The sequence below is a fragment of the Centruroides vittatus genome, unplaced genomic scaffold, assembly GCF_030686945.1.
Source record: "Centruroides vittatus isolate TY-2023 unplaced genomic scaffold, ASM3068694v2 contig_1012, whole genome shotgun sequence".
Taxonomy (NCBI): domain Eukaryota; kingdom Metazoa; phylum Arthropoda; class Arachnida; order Scorpiones; family Buthidae; genus Centruroides; species Centruroides vittatus.
The window spans coordinates 759552-777047 of NW_027120659.1; the positions used below are offsets into that span (position 1 = coordinate 759552).

A 17496-nucleotide genomic window follows, 5' to 3' on the forward strand; every position below is an offset into this window, starting at 1 on the left:
TTGAAAATTGTTGAAACTAATATCTCAAATACTATAGTAGAGATAACAGAGATTTATGACACTGCTACTGGTTTTTGTTTGTTTGTTTGTTTGTTTAGTTCAGTTATGGCATTGCAACACTTGGGTGATCTCCTAGGGAGAATGCCTTCTGGGAGGTCTTTTTAAGGAAAACTGGTCCCCATTTAGGCGTTACAAACATGGAAAAAACCTGGAAAATTCCACGTGGCCAGCCCGTCCGAGCAAGGCGTGAATCCATGATCAAACTCCCAGTGTTCTGGGAACAAAGACCGCTTGGCCACTAGTGGGCCACACTGATACTGGTAACATCAAAATGACATTTCTATCGTCAGAGAATCAACTTTATTACTAGTATGCATTTTTATGTGTACTGAAATGCATATCAGTAACAAAGTTGTATTCTGATAATAGAAGTGTCATAAGTCTCTGTTATCTCTACTATAGTATTTGAGATATTAGTGTACTTTTGTGCCCCCATGAAAATTTCCTGCTGAAAAAATATTAGAGAGAACTTTCTTTTTTTTAAAGTAAAGTAAAACATGGGAAAATTGATCACAATTCAAGTTATATATATATATATCATCAAAACTTGGCTCCTTGTGATTTTTACTTGTTTCCAAAATTAAAATCAGTGCTGAAAGGATGTCGTTTTGACACATTTGATGACATTAAAACAAATTCGTCACAAGCATTGAAGGACTGTCCAAAACAAGTTTACCAAGACTGCTTTGCAAAGTGGAAACACCACTGGGATAAGTGTGTGAATAGGGGAGGGGAGTACTTTGAAAGGGACAAGGACCAATAATCTGTAACTTAAAAAAAAATAAAAATAAAAAATAAAGTTTGGTTATTTTTTGAACAGACCTCGTATATAGAGTAAGACCCCACTTAACACTGACTCAATATAACACAGTCTGCTCGAAGCCTAAAAAAAAGCTTAAAATTTACACTGATTCAAATTATCACAGCATTTCATTGATTCATATATAATACGATTATTCATGAACACGAACCAATCAGCAAAAGGTAGCAATTTGTCGTAGTGCTGTACTTTACTTAAATATATGTTTGTTTGGTGCAATTTTGGAAAAAAATATAACATTGTGGATGCCATAGGCAATATTGACTTTGCTTGGCAAGAATTAACTGATAAATGCATGAACGAAGTGTGGAAGAAGTTATGGCTGAAGGTATCCAAGAATTCTAAACGAGAAGAACCTATCGCTGTATCATTAGGTTGACCAAATTGTCAACCTAATCGATACAGCACGACTAGGAGATGTAGACGAGCAGGATATTGAGGAGTTACTGCAGGTTTCTGGTGAGAGCCTTACCAGTGACCTTCAAGAACAGGCAGAACAAGGAATTCATGTAGAACTGGAAAATAGTGATTCTGAAAACAAAGAACCCAAAGAATTGTTCTACAAATTTCCTTAGTAAAAGTTTGGTAATGATAACCGAAATCATCAATCAAATTGTACCGAATGATCCAGGTTTTGAAAGGAATGCAAAAGCAAGATGAAGCATTTTGGATGCGATCCCCTGCTAACGACATTTGCTTAAGGAAAGAAAAAGAAAGCAACAAATGAAATTACACGACTTTATCACAAAAACAAGAATTTCAAAAGAGCCAGAAGAGCTGTCACAAAAAATAAACATATTAACATAGAAATGTAACGTTCATGTGTTATTTAACATATTATATTATACAAATTAATATAAAAATAACTTAAAATTAAAGTAAAATCTGTTTATTTTTAATTGTCTACATGGACATTACTCATTAATAGGATTTTACACTGGTGTTTAGATTTGACACAAGAATGAGAAATTAGTTCAGAAAAAAACAAATTTTCTTTTATTATATCACCTGTAGTAATTTTTCCTGTAAGGCAATTATAATTAATTAAAATCTGTTTATTTTTGGTTGTGTGTTCTCCTTTCTCTATTTACTCTGTGTTAAAATGACCTTGTTTAACGCTGTTTCATTTAGCACTTTGTCATCTAGGAACATACGAACATACCTCCTGCGTTAAGTGGGGTCTTACTGTGTATATATATACAATCTCTGCCTTACTGGAGTAATTATGTCTTTTTAACTATTTCTCAAACACCCAAGTTTTTTCTGATAGATATCCATTTTCATATATATATACAAACATACATAGAAAATGCTTCTAATTATATTTTAAATTATACAATTTAGAAAAAAGTTTTGTATTAACAGTTATAATTTATTTTTAATTAATATCACTATATTTATTACATTTATTATTAGGCCCTTTCAAGATTTACACGTTCGAGCTATTGATGAATTGTTTTACAAACGTGCTGTTGACTTTTATAATATTAACAGTTCTGCCTTTGTTTTTTCTGTCCCACACAATGCAGGTAAGAATACAATTTTCAGATTTTAATTTGATTGATTATCAAATACTACTACTGAATTATTTGCAGGTTCAAAGAAAAATACCAAAGTAACTGCAAGTCACGCCATCTTTTTGGGTACCGGAAAGAAAAAAGCTCCCGCAGCTGTCGTCGGATTACAATTTCTTCATTCTGTTTTTTCTAAAACGTTTTTTGATATTACATCAAAAGTTAGTTTACAATAATAATTTATTTAAATAAATGTGTTAAATTTTAATCAATAATTTAAATCATTTTTGTTACAGTGTATGCTGCAACCATGCAGATATAAATGTGGTGGAGAGGTAATTATTTTTTATTATTATAGCACTGTAAAAGTAAAATTTGGTTTCATACATAAGGGATGAAATTTATGACATAAATTATAGTCACAACTTCACTTTATTAGAAGTAACTAACAACTTCACTTATAAAGAAATAAACTTCACTTTATTTCTTTATAAGAAGTTTAGTTAACACTAAATAGTGCTGAACATCTTAAAAACTGTTTTTTTTAATATAATATAAATAATAATATACTGTTTTTTTATAATATACTGCAAAGATTCTTAACTGATGCCACAAAATTTAAAAAAATAACATGTTAATTGTTTCTCTATCTTTGCATTTTTTATATAAGAAATATGCAAATATTAAAATCTTCAACTTCTCTTTTTATGTATAAATGAATCTTTTATGTGACACTAGCTCATTGTTGTGTCATCCAAATGGTTGAGGACAACTGATATAATGCACAAGTTTAGAGTAAGGTAGAAGTAAATAAATTGGTAATTCAATAAAGCCTGCAGAAAATCATTTAAAAAAAGATAAAAATTATATATATATATATATATATCATTATTCAGAATCATTTTCAAAATATAAAAATTGAAATGATTGTACTGTATTTAAAATTTATCTGTCTGACTCAGACTGTTTAAAATTAATTGGGCTGCAAATTGAAAAAATTGTAGACCCATAAATTTCCAGTCATCCATCTGTTTATCTCTCTGTCTGTCCTGTATTCTCAAGAACAGAGTTAGATAGATGGAAGTTGGGACCAGATATGCAAAGCTTAGGGGCAGAGGCTAGCTCTATCCCTCTTTTTTTTTGCTGACATTTGGTTTTTTTTTTTATGGGTTTTTATCAAGTTTACCTAGTTGTGAATGATTGTGTCCCAATTAAGTATATACAAACTTCTGGTTTGCACCAGAAGTCACATTATTTCAATTAAAAAATTTCCCCCTGAACAGTCGTGCCAATCATCTATCTAACTATAGATGATTGGCACAAATCTATTGCTAACAGGAAAGTAAGATGTGCTAGGGCAAGAAACACAAAAAAAAAAAAAAAATTGAGAACATTGTGGTGAAAAATTGCAGTCCAGCATTGTGATGCTATAATAAATAATGGCTCGTTTTAATTAAGAATTTTTAAAATTATAGCACTTAATATTTATTAGAACCAATTTTTTATCATCAATGTAATTAATTATGTTTAATTTTTTAGGATCTAGATTGTTATCTTTTGGACAATAATGGATTTACTGTAGTTTCTGAAGAATATGAACAGGTAGATAAAGAATTCAAATATTTATTTACTAATTCATAAAAAATTAGTATAAGAAATCAAATATTTAAATATGGAATAAATTTCTCTGGAAATATTTTATCTTTGTTTTTCAGATTACAATATAGTAAAATATAAGATGGAAGGTTGTTGAAAGTTAATTCTTTAGAAATAAAATAAATGTTTGAAAGAATGTTTTACTAGATTGTTAAATTATATTTATCACTTGGAATGAATGGAAATGCAAAGTTTATAATTTTTCTGAATGAATTATTTTTATATAAATTGTATCAGTCTAATAGTAAAAATTACAATTTTAGACTTAATCTATATAAAAATATCAGAATTTATATTTGCATTTGTCAAGTAATCATCTTGTAAACATGTTTACAAGAAATAATTGTTATGAATTCAGCAAAATATTTATTTTTCTTCAATGACAAATACTAAAATTCTTATTTATTATTTTTTTCTATTAAAAATAGAAATTTTCATGTTACTGAAAGTAAAGAATTGAATATTCGTCTCATTGCATTAGCAATCTGATGCTGTATGAAATGAATATTCAATTTTTTACTTACTGCCATGAAGATCTTAGATTGGATCTGATCTAGACAATAATTTATCATTAGTAGTATGGACTTTAAGCATTATTCCTAACTCTCCCCAAGTTTGACCAATACCATTGAAGATAATGACCGTAATGAGTGAAATTATGGCCCGCCGTACAGCCTTAATTTGCTAGTGTCTCAGGTAGACAAAGTTAAACACAGTTATGACATGTTGATCATCTCACATGTCATATTTCTATATTTCTCGAAATAAATATATTGCATTTTATTTAATTCTATATAGAAATTCATCTAAAAATGTTATTAGAACTGTAAATTTAACATAAACGTTGCAAAAAGTTTACTGAGTTCAGCGTTATATCCACATTTGAACTTTTTGCAACATTTATACGGTGTTTGGCGTGAAAATTGTCGTACCGATATATAAATTTAACATAATGTTACATTTCCTTTAATATCATATCTAAAATTAATTCTTTCAGCAAACAACAAATTAACATGTATATATGATTTGACAATACATGAAACTCATTCATGTAGTCATGTTGCACTTGCTAATACTTATTTAAACTATTATTTCATATATAAGGAACACCCAGAAAAAAATCACATTTGGCTATAAAAAAGGAAAAATTAGTAATGATAGGAGAAAGTTTTATTAAGTAATTAGTACAAGACCAGTTATTTTTTTACATAGTGACCATTACAACTTAAGTACTTGTTGTAGCACAACACTAGTTTTTTTGATTCCTTTGTCATACTTCCAATGCCGGTTAGTAACAACTTTCACCTCATCATCCATTACAAAACATTCCAAATCCACTCAAAAACTCTTTCAGTTTGGGAAAGAGGTGAAAGTCACTGGGGACAGGTCGGGACTGTATGGTGGGTGGTCAAAAATGTCCCAGCCAAATTTCTGAAGCACAGCTTGAGTGGCTGCAGCAGAATGCAGTTGCACGTTATCTTCCTTGATTAAACATTAAACACCATTTTCTCATACTTGTTTCATTTATAATGTGATCACCATACACTTCTGTGATTTGTTTATCAATTTCTATAGGATAAACTTTCTTCATGTTTAGAAAACAAATAACACTTCACACTTTGCATTTGGTGGGATTTTCAATTTTTGTACACATTTTAACCATTGACATAAAACTTACACTACATACGGAAATGCGGTATTACAGCACCACCTGTCTAAAAGACCACTTTTTGAAGGAACCGTGGGTGGTTGCCGAAGACAGGTTTTACTATCATAATTTAACTTTTTAAATATTCATAATTACAAATGCACCTGTTTTAATATTCAACTATCAACAGGTACACTAATGAATCTTCCTTTCTTGATGAAAAATAATACTTTTAGAAAGTTTTAAAGTTTAATAATTTTAAATTATGAAAATTAATTCATATTTAAACTCTCACTTTTCTAATTTCAGACTGGAAAATTTTTTGGGGAAATTGATTTTACTTTATTTAATTCGATGATCAAATACGGAATATATAAAAAGTATGTGATATTGAAATTTTTTCATAATGAAAAGAAATATAAATAGTTTGAAATGAAATAAACATTTTTATCTATTAATTAGGGTTCATTTATTTGACTATCAGGCTATTTGCTTTGAACCAACAGATTCTTCTGGTCCAGCTGCATTCCTTTTAACTGTAAGTTATTTTTTTAATAAATTACAATAAATTTAACTAGATATGTGACATCAAGAAACTCGAGACTATGTTTATTGATGTAGTTAGTCAGGGTGAGCAGTTTGAGCACTGATATGTCACAAATGAAAGATTATAAGTGACTTATTGTTGAGAAAAGAAAAAAAACTACGATGAAAAGTACAGATAGAAAAGAGAAGTGTAATAAAGAAATTAAAGTAAACGAAAAAATAAGAAATAAAAGAATAATAAAATAAAATCAGTTGGCATTTAAGCAGGAAAAGTCTTGGATAAATTGGAGTCGCTTGTGTGAGATAAGCAGAGGGTCAGGGGGAAAACCTCGCTGACCACTTACGCTGCACGGGTTGGTAAAACCCGACCTCGTTGTCGTTGGATGGCTAGGAGGGCAAAAAGTGAGTGGGGAGGTGCGTAATTAGTCGATGAGTGTCCTTACTTTGACAGGAGACAGGTTTAACAAATAACAATAAAGGTTTATTAAATAACAAAAGTGAGATACAATAGAGATACATATGCAATAAAGATATAAAGATAACTACTGCTAAAATGCGGATAAAATATCCCTTTCGCTAACCGTGATCTAACCAATAAAGTGGTCACATGCCTAACTTCTAGTGGGAGAGAGTTTACAAAGTGATATACCTTAATATATACCTTAATATGTGGTCCAATGACAGTATGCAACGACCTCCTGGACTATGGAAGCTGGAATCAGTCTTATGTCTGGGACTGGAGACACTGGATTCAGACCTTCCTGGACAATCGCCCCTCTTTCCAGAGTCGATTGGGTTTTTATACAATCATTGTTGGCACTGAGCCAGCCTATCATTCAACGTTCGATGACTAATTTGCTGACTCGCAATGACTTGGATTTTTGTTTTCTCTTTCTGATCGGATCGGATGTGTAATCAACATCCGATTGATTTCCGATCGAACTTGCGAGTCATGAACCCCTTTAAACTCTCGAATTTATGCCCTCAAAACCTGCGGGCTCACATTTGTTAAAAGCAGCCAAGTTTGAGATTTTGTCCAGTCTCCACTGAGGGAACTGCATCTGAAACATAGCATTGGTGAGTTGTTTGACACGACTAAAAAACATGTATTTGAAATAGTTACATAAAAGTTGAAAATTTCCAATGGGACAAGAGGAAGGAGTTGCTGGTTTAATCTGGAGGTGGTCAGTAGCTTGTATTCAGGTCAGTCTCAGACATGATCCCGGTGTGATACCACTATGTCCCCACAATGCTGACCCCCTGTGGAGAAATTGAATCGCCCGAGTAAACGACAAAATTGCTTTGTCTCCAACAACTGTTAGGCTTACATGACATTAGTGCTGTGGTCTCCATCTCCACATGGAGTATGCAAAGTGATACTTGGGAGTACGCCAAGTTTCCCTAATATATTATATTATAGGGGGTACAACTTATAATTATTTTCGTCTTAGGGTACGAGATCACTGAATTAGCATATGTAAAGTTGACATATTTTCGGAAGATCCCTATCAAAAATTGTCCCAATTAAGCATTTAAATTATGTATTCCCATTATTAGAGCTAGGTAATGTGGTGCCATCTAGTGGGAATGAGGGACATACCTTTTTTCTTAGAATTCGTATAACTTTTCTGTAGTTCAACCAAAATTCACCAAACTCTGGAAAAATATGAAGCAACTGTGTGCCTTTATAAATTCCAAAAAACAGCACTCAAAAATGTCAAAATACTTTTTTGTTATTAAGTGTCAAAGTGGAGAAAGTCGACACTTTTGTTTTTTGAATATATCTTTTCTCAGAGTGGATTATATTTTACAGAAAGTATTTCTGACAAAGGATAAGGTTATACTGAGCATTTTGACACCAAAATCACGAAAATCTAACGTGGGAATTATTTTTAAAAACTTGGACAAGAAAGTGAAAATGATACCCCAGTAGCCTGTGCTTTGCCCAGGCAATTAAAGTCAAGAAATTATTCTAGAAAGAAAACTGAACATTAGACTACTGCTGATAAAAGTTCCTCATAAAAGAATTTATTTACTTTAAAATATGTAAAAATACTAAATCAAGCAAAGAAACAATACTGAATTTTTTCCAGCCCATTTTAATTAATTGGTGATCAAACAAAATTAGAACTTGCAAGAAGTAACAAGAAGTTTGGTAACGTCATGAGCCAGTGATGCAACAAACACATCTGGTTCAACAAAGTTTGACCTATAGCATTACCAAACTCCTTACAATATTTCTCATGCTTTAACTTGATCACATCATCTAAATCTAGAAGGGCATTAATTATAATTATTAATATTTATGTCAAATAGTCTTGCAATGAGACATTCTGCTACCATGATTGGTTGGGATTTAAATCTGTTTGATAGTGTGAGATCCCGCAAGGGTATGGAAGTTACGAAATTATCTTTTATACCGCTTACACGACCCTGTTTGTCATAAACAGTTTCTCTAGTTTGTCATACCCAATTTAGGAGATGGTTCCTTATGGTTCTGAGTGGTAGGAGGGACTTAAAGATATAAGATCAGAGATCGTTGATCACAAAATCGACTTTCTCCTTTATTGTCAGAACCATGACACCAGTTATTCGGTTTTGTAATACGCGGAATAACACACAGAAATCGACTTGCGATATGACGTGAGCGATAACAAAAGTATTCTAAGTCCAATGTTAAATAAAACAAGATTATATTTATTGGGACTTAAACTAGAATAATTACAAGATATACATAGTAACTTAAACAAATGAATTCCAAATAAACATGATAATAAATTGCATGGAAATTAACTAATACGATCGATCTAAAAATAACCTATTTCACGCTATATCTAAACTAAATGCGCAGAGAGAGAGTTTACAATTGTCTATCAATTCTAATACCTCAGTTGCTTCTTATAGCATGTCATATTCGTAGAACTTGAAATCTTCTCATATTCACATAAGTAGTAGTGGCATGTGGGAACTACGCCCAATAATTATTTCTTGAATGGCCTTCCTTCTATGGACTGTGCCTAACTAGTATGGCTTCTCCTATCTTCAGGACTGCACCTAACATCTTATGAGTATGACTTCTATCCTTCTATGGACTGCGCATTTTGGCACTAAAACGGTTCCCTTTTATAGGGCCTAGCAGCCAGCCAAGACTTGTTCTATGATTCATCTTCACTTCAGTCAGAAGCGAAAGTTTGACTTCTGTCAAAGTTAAGCCTTACCTAAATGCTTGAAGCTTTTTCTTCATCTACTAACTTTATATTATTCTATCTATAGATTAACCAAGGTCTATGATTATAGTTGATCATTTAGGTGTATTCTGTTTTCTCTAACTTAGGAGATTTTGCTTTAACAAAGGAAAGCGAAAGTAGTTACAGTATCTCCCGTTACGTCATCAAGAAAGTTCGTGTCAGAAACTTCCCCTTTAGATAAAAATTCATTAATGTTATACAAAATATTATTTTAAATATTTTCAATAAAGTTTACAATTATTTAATTAATAAATTAGCGCCCTGCGATCTCACAATAGTATTGTGATTTTTCATAAATATAAGGATATAATTTACTTAAAAATAAGGATATTTTGTCAACTTTCATCCATGCTGATTCATTTCATTGCATATTGGGCTGGGTTCACAAAATGTGTCAGTGAAATAATACCAATATTTTGTCATTGTAATATATCATGAATACATTCAAACATTGTTATATATTGTTAATCTATATCATTACTTTATGAAAGCAGCAGAAGTGTTGCCATTTACTTATTATATTAAAATCATCACTGAAGTTTAATTAATATAGAGTAATTTGAATCCTGAAAGTAGATATCAAATCCTAATTATTTTGTTATCAATCTCTATTATTTGTATTATATACAATTATGAAATTTATATTACTTATAAAGTTATTTCATAAATTGCCATCATTTGGCTTCAAACTCAATTATTTAAATATTAATAGAAATATTAAATTGTTTAATCATTTGTTCTTAAATAAAAATTTTTTACAGCCTTTTCATCATGTGAAAAATATGTTGAACTGGCTTTGGAGTAAATTAGCTGTGTAAGTATTTGATATTGACTAATTAGTATTCTGCATAAAGACTTATATTTTTTCCTCTTTCAGATTTTTAGTTAATTACAGCATCTATGGACTTTGGTCTCATGAAGGAGTATTTGCTTCAGGTAATTGTTATCAGTCACTAAAGTTATTTTTATGCTTTGTATGTAATAATATCATTATTCTTTTTAACTGTTACTTTTTCTATATCTTCTAGTTACTATAGTATGGTATAGTATAATCTAACAACACTAAATCTTCTATTATTATCCAATTGTTACCAATATAGCTATTCTTAATTGTATTATTTTATTTTATTCTAAATAGTTTGGTAGTAAATTATGTAAAAACATGAAAAGAAAGAGTTTATCATATTGTTCGTTTTTTGCTTGTATTAAATTACATATTAATTGTCAATATTAGCAAATGATTAGGATTTGTTACTTTGTTTATTCATCTCTGGGCAGAGCTGAGGCAAACCTCATACTTGGTGCTCCCTATTTAACATTAATTTCATAAAAAATTCTACGAGTTAATTTTGGTACTTCAAAGGTCGGTGCTTGGGAAACATTCCCACCTTCCCCACATCCCCTTAGTTACGCAGCTGTATCTGAGTCACGAATTTTAAAATTAGTTTGTAGTTGGTCCACAGATTGGCAGACTACTGCATTTCTCTGTCCTCAATAACTTGTAAAAGCATTTGATAATAGTTTTTCAGAAATAAACCTAAAATAATTAACTTTCATTACAGGTCTGTTGTGCATATTTTTTTATATCCCCTTTCCCTCTTTGGATGTCCAACAAAACTCAATCCTCCTCCAACCTTTATCATTTTATGAATGATAGCTACCATAAGTAGACAAAATAAAAAATAAACTTTATTTCTCCCGACACCACTAGGCACAGTCGGGGTTACCATAAGTAGAAATGAAACATACAAGAAATTTAAATAAATATAATAAAATGCATAAACTGTATAAAATTTAATGAAATAAACAAACATCCATTAATGCTAAATCCCCCCTCCTCCTTGTCCAACTTGTTGTGTGAGAACCCGGGGGTAAAAGCTGTGTGCTTTTGGCCCCACTTATCGGCACGGATCGGAGAGATCCATCACGGGGTCACTGGATGGCAAATTTTACGAGTGGAGGGCAAAGGGGTGAGTGGGGAAGCCAGAAGTAAAGTGTCCAGGTTGTCCGTAGTAAGGAAAGAGACAGGGTTTAACATAACAAACATTTAATATATCTACAATACAGGGCAATATACACTATGCTACAAAATAAGATAACCTAAGATACAGGAGGTTAAATATACGTACGTTACAGCTATAAAGCGCATAACAATCTAGACTATATTGCACGGATCGTGCAAATCGTACAACAATGCGCGACAAGGATTTCGTATGCCATCCGATTGCGGGTCTGCTAAACCTAGTCGCGGAGAGAGAGAGAGTTTACAAATAAGTCAATACCTCAGGGAGAGGGTATATAAGTCTTCTCCTACCGTGGAGGTGGATCTCTTTATAGAATGTGGCAAACTGGCCATAGTCTTGCTGTAACCTATGGAGAAAGTTTGTAGGCCTTCGGAAGTATGGCGGAGGCGGGCCAGAGGATGGTTGTAGCCGCTGTAGCGTATGGCGATGGACGTCTGTTGGAATCGTCAGTTGATGGCCGTATTCAGCCCCTTTTTATATTCATCTGAACAGATGCTGACTCACACCCCAGGTGGTGTGTGCATGTATGACTAAGACGTGTTGATATCAACTGTTCTTAATCGAAGTATCTAGCTTTCCACAACCAGATGGAAGGGTCAGGAGGTTAAGCTTTTTGTTGGGACTTATATGATGATTGTTGCTCTTTTTATGAATCATCGGTTTAGTCACAGGCGAGAAAGTTTGGTTCAAACTTCTCAGCAAGGTGACCCTTTTTCTACTCTCTATCGAGGGACTTGTTCAATTGCATAATAATTGGTACAAAACGACGTCCTACGATGGTAGATACAGATAGCAAAACCCTCGGTGGGGGGGAGGAATTTTCCCAGATGCCTGCAACGTCTTGTGTAAAATGAGGTCACTTCTCTACTGCGTCATAATAAAAAGGGAAAACAAATGAGTCATCCTCTTGACCTCTCCGACGAAAATGCGGAGAATAGAGGAAAATTAATTAACATCAGCGCATAAAAATTCTAGATAGTGCGGAAAATCTCAGTTGTAACCCCTCCCCCTTCCAATGTAGATGTCATTTATGGACAGCTCCTTATACACAATTTCAAATCATTTAAATGTAATCAATATAACACTAGTTGAGATGTAAATTGTATAAAGAGAAAACTAAGGAATTCTCCTATTATTGTAGGAAACTATGTTTGAATTTGATTTATGTCACATGGTTCTTCAATCATGGTTAGGGCTTTCTGTCTATCAACCAATGTTTGTAGATTCCATTGAATAAGATATCAAACTTGCTCGTAATAAAAATAATTAAGTCTGATTATAAATCTGTTGTTCTTGAAAAACTTCAAGCTATTCTAGATAATAATATTGGAACGAAAAGGATTAATATTATACAGGGCAATGCATTATGATATTTGTTTGCATTTTTCCTAGATTATGGTTTTAATCAAGCAGATTATGATGATGTTTTATTGAATAAAACCAAACCAAGACCATGTGAAAAGGAATTATATCTATATGAAATGCAAGTTAAAGATTCAGGAGATCCAATCAAAGGCAGACTGTCAATGTGCCATCAGACAGGTTGTGACAAGTAAGTTAAATATCATTTCCTTAAAGTTGTATTAAAATTTCATATTTACTATGATGTTTGAATTAATGCATTTCATTTATTTGAGTTAAAGTTTTCACGAAAGTAGATGATTCAAAATGCAAAATGTTTCTCAGAATACTAAAATTACATAATCAAAATTTAGTTATAAAGTATAAAACCTTAAAGAATTCAAAACACAAGGAATGACTTTTTAATCAGTTTTAAACACTAAATTATCTCAAGTGGCATATTTCTGAAGTTAGGTTTATGTATGTTCAGAACTGCATCAATGTTGTCATTAATTAAAATGAGATATGATTCAATGATTATGAAATTCTTATAACAAGAAGGGGACTCCAATACTGAAGTCATATCTTTTATCATTACAATTTTTTTTCAAAACATCCCAGTTTGTCATTGACTGATTTGAAAATATTTCCGATACATTTTTCATGATTTGCGGACCAAAAGCCATATACACAACAGAAGTAAATTGTACTGCATGTAGAGTTATCAGCAATTGTGTAGTAAGTTTTAAAGTTCCATACCATGTCATAGACGTTTAAGATTTGTTCCATAGGTTATGTAACATGCAGCCAGTACTCATGGTATATATGTTGCAAACAACAGTGGCTACCATAATGATGCTTATGAGGCAGAGGCAATGCACCCGTGAGAAAAGTCATATGATATACTTTTTCAACATTTAAAAATTTTATTCAAACACACTAACCAAGTATTCAAAATTATTTAGAGTTCTGTATGGTTTGTATTAAAAAATATTTGGCAAAATTTCAATAAGAACTAATTTTACATTTCTAAAGCACATTTAAGTTTAAAATGTGGAAGAAAACAAATTTCCACTCTAGCTCTGCTTGCATTTTTTAAATAAAACAAACTTTTTATTTCATAAGATTCTATGGACATTTAATATCCAATTATCAATATTTCATAGATAATCTTCATCCACATATGAACAAATATTTTTATCTATATTAATGTATAACTTCTTCTGTTATATGGACATTAAGAAGCTTTTCTTCCATACTCACAATATAAACAACTGGGTAATGAGATTGACTCATATAAGGAGGGCCTAACTATCCATAAAATTTTAAGTTTTCAGATTCAAACTAGTCATGTAGAGCAGCAGGACTCTAGTCTGAATCTAAAGCTAATATCTTAAAACATACACTACAAAATCTGATAGTGTTATGTGCTAGCAGTTATACACTAAGTTAACATTATATGAAAATTATCACTTCATATCTCATACCAGACTAATCTTTTGGCCGGAATATCAAATTTGAGGAATTGTTTCTGAATATATTCTTCTTAGGAGGATTTTAAAATGAAGTTAGTTAATAGTATTCAAATTATATTAATAATTTCTATAAGTTAAAAAAATGTTGTTTATTATTTTAACTGATTTGATGATTTAATTTTATTTGAAATTTCCAAAATTATATATTTTTTATTTCAGGCAATTTATCGTACAACAAGTCCCATATACAAATCTTTTAATGTTAGTTGTTTATACATCTTGTCCATGCGAGAAGAATTCCGTTAAACTTACGGCAGAAGAATATCAAGCAAATAATACCGTAAAATGCTTACATATGAAAACGGGTCTTTATAGGGACAGGCCGAAATCTTGTACTAATTATCATGCAGGAGTAAGTAGCAATCTTTTAAGTTTTATAATTTTTGCATGTGTGTATATGAATTAAAACAAATATATACACATTTTTCAGGAAAGTGAAATCAAACAGTGTGGAAAATGTTCAGTTACCAGTGCTTCCATATTCCTCTTATTCATTGCCTTTGTGCTAAGTAGGCACGTGCTCATTTGAAAAAGACTGACTGCTGTGTATGCCTTCTGTGATGTGATGCCTCATTGCCTTGCCTCACTTCACGGACAGAGAATATTTCTCATCGGGTTATGGCAAACGTCTCACACTGCGGTCCTAAATACTTTTTTAATCACCCGGAGGATATAACAAGGCACGGAGACACTTTTGTGCACAATATATGCATCGTGTCGGACGATAAAATATTAGAACCGTTGCGCTTTGAGTCCCAATGGACGAACAGTAAATAAATAAAAAAAAATCTAAGTCTTCCCAAGCTCCCACTAGTTGCCATTTATTATCGACCAAGTAAGTCTGATGATACCGAACACGTAAATAAGACCTAGCTAAAATTGAACTCGTGGCCAACTTGTGGGGCTCACCACCTGTGCCATATCACTGTATGCGTGTCATGGTGACAGAACACTGTGTTTTCTACCTATGGTCTTCCCTTAAAGTGTACGTGTAGCAAAAACACTTCATCCGTGAGTGTTGCTTGCTTAGTGGTATATCAAAGAATTATCACGGGTTGTTGTTTGTGAGGATACAACCAGTGTTTTTGAAACACAAAAATGTAAAAACATGTGCAGGCTAGCAGTTAAATTTTAGCTGTTATCTGTAAAAATAGGCCTATCGTAGCTAAAACAAAACAGGTGCTTCAGAATTTCTATTGTAAACATCACTAACAGGTTGTTGTCATTATGGTAGCTCAAAAATTTAAACTGGAAAATGCTACCATCATCACTAGTTAAATTACATATCAAGGTCAGTTTATTTTTAATTTTTGCAATATATTGTGTGTGCAATACATATTATGTTTGCTTGTTTGAATTTTAAAATGTTATATTTTGAACACTTCCAAAATGTATTTTAATCGTGGCATTTTAATGTCAGTAGTCGGTTCTGTTGAAATAAATCTTTCATCTTGCCAAACTGTTTCACATTTTTATATAAAAGTTCTTGCTGTTTCGATAATTATGTGTACCCAAATTAATTACTTTATTAAGTGATTTGAAATAATTTTGTATTTCAATTTTTTAAATGATAAAAGCTAGTCCAAATGGGAAAATATACTTTTTTATTTAAATTATTCCAAGAACTACGCTTCTCCTTTGGTTAGCTCTTTCTCAGAAATAGCATTATGCATAACAAAAAAAGTAAAGCTGGATGTAACAATAGAGAAGATGCTACAATTTTTGTATTCGAGCATAATATGGTTTCGTTTATAATTTAATTATTATTAACAAAGCATAGAAACTGTAGATGTTATTTATGATATAAATAGATGGAAAGCATTTTATCGATTATTTCTTTATTATAAAAATGTCATTCAATCAAAAAACATTAAAAATGGGTGTTTACTGATCATTACTAAGTTTTCTTTCTACTGAAGACACTTATTTACAAACATAAATTTTTGTAGCATTCTTAGTACTGTAATGTTTATCAATTCTTCTATGGCTTTATTGCAAGGAAAGATATGTAAAATTCAAAAAACATAAACATTGTTTTAATATTTTTAATCTTCATGTTCAGAAATGTCTTAGTTGAGCATCTTTTGACTTAAAAGACAGTTCTAATGGAAATTTATTGTCTGTTTCCATAATAGTTCCAAAGGAACTGTTACGGACAACCCATCTCTACTGTTTCCAGACTCGGAACTTCCAAACAGGATAATGGCTAAACGTTAAAATGAAGACCATACTGTAAATTTTGTTATTTTAGCTTGTCATGTTTATTGCAAAGTATCGAGGAGATCAAATCAGGGAAAGAGTGGGGTGTCCAGATTTCATGAAGTTCTACATTTTCCTCAATACCAGAAAATATGTATGAAAAATTTGGTGCAGGTCGGACAGAGTTTAGGAGTTAATAAAGGGGATGAAATCAGGGGAGGGGAAAGGTATCCAGGATTTGTGATAGTCTATATTTTCCTCAGATTCTGAGTTAAACAAGAATAATTTGGAGCAGATCGACCAAAAACAATAATAGAGACGTGTATCCATTGAAATGGGAATAATTTTTTCGACATACTTTACCAAAATAAATGAAAATGTATCTAAAAAATGTGTAGGGTGCAGTAGGCCATGGACTGCAGTGTGGCCTGCAGGCCAGACATTCCCGGTCTAGTCCGAGACTAAACAATTCTGACATTACGTAATGATTCAGAGAAACTGGATCTCTCGCCTCTAGGTTCCATTCATGCCGAAGAACCATCTACAAATGTTATCCAATCAAAAAAACTTTTTTCCTTAATATCAATTTAAGATTTTACAAATAACAACACAGAAAAATCCAAAAATATGACAGAAACATGTCTTTTGTTAAATATTCGTTTGTTATATCTAACAGGTGGGAAGTAAAATAAAGAGAAAGTATGACAATCGGTCAAAAACTGACTCCTCCCAAGATTTTTACATTTTTGGACTCGGGACTTGAAATGTCGAGAAATGCAAAAAATTCATAGGTTTTTTCCTATTTGGGGTCGTGTGTGTGTGGGGGGCACCATTTTGTTCACCCGCTTTAAAGCTTAATAACTCCCATGCATTTTGTTGAAAATGTCTGAAATTTTGCAGGGAGG

At 31.9% G+C, this 17496-nt stretch overlaps 1 protein-coding gene across 7 annotated transcripts in view; it reads left to right on the top strand.

Annotated features, from left to right (window-relative positions):
* Window positions 1–16213, top strand: part of LOC136984698 (voltage-dependent calcium channel subunit alpha-2/delta-3-like) — a 222505-nt gene extending 206292 nt beyond the window's left edge. For all 7 annotated transcript variants that reach the window (XM_067281901.1, XM_067281827.1, XM_067282170.1 and 4 more), the window contains 11 exons: window positions 2297–2409; window positions 2476–2615; window positions 2691–2729; window positions 3934–3996; window positions 6008–6078; window positions 6161–6236; window positions 10254–10306; window positions 10370–10428; window positions 12909–13068; window positions 14552–14744; window positions 14823–16213. In XM_067281901.1, the coding sequence (XP_067138002.1) occupies window positions 2297–2409; window positions 2476–2615; window positions 2691–2729; window positions 3934–3996; window positions 6008–6078; window positions 6161–6236; window positions 10254–10306; window positions 10370–10428; window positions 12909–13068; window positions 14552–14744; window positions 14823–14921 (1066 nt within the window). In that variant the 3' untranslated portion in view covers window positions 14922–16213. The remainder of the gene's footprint in view (window positions 1–2296; window positions 2410–2475; window positions 2616–2690; window positions 2730–3933; window positions 3997–6007; window positions 6079–6160; window positions 6237–10253; window positions 10307–10369; window positions 10429–12908; window positions 13069–14551; window positions 14745–14822) is intronic.
* The last annotated feature ends 1283 nt before the right edge of the window (window positions 16214–17496 follow it).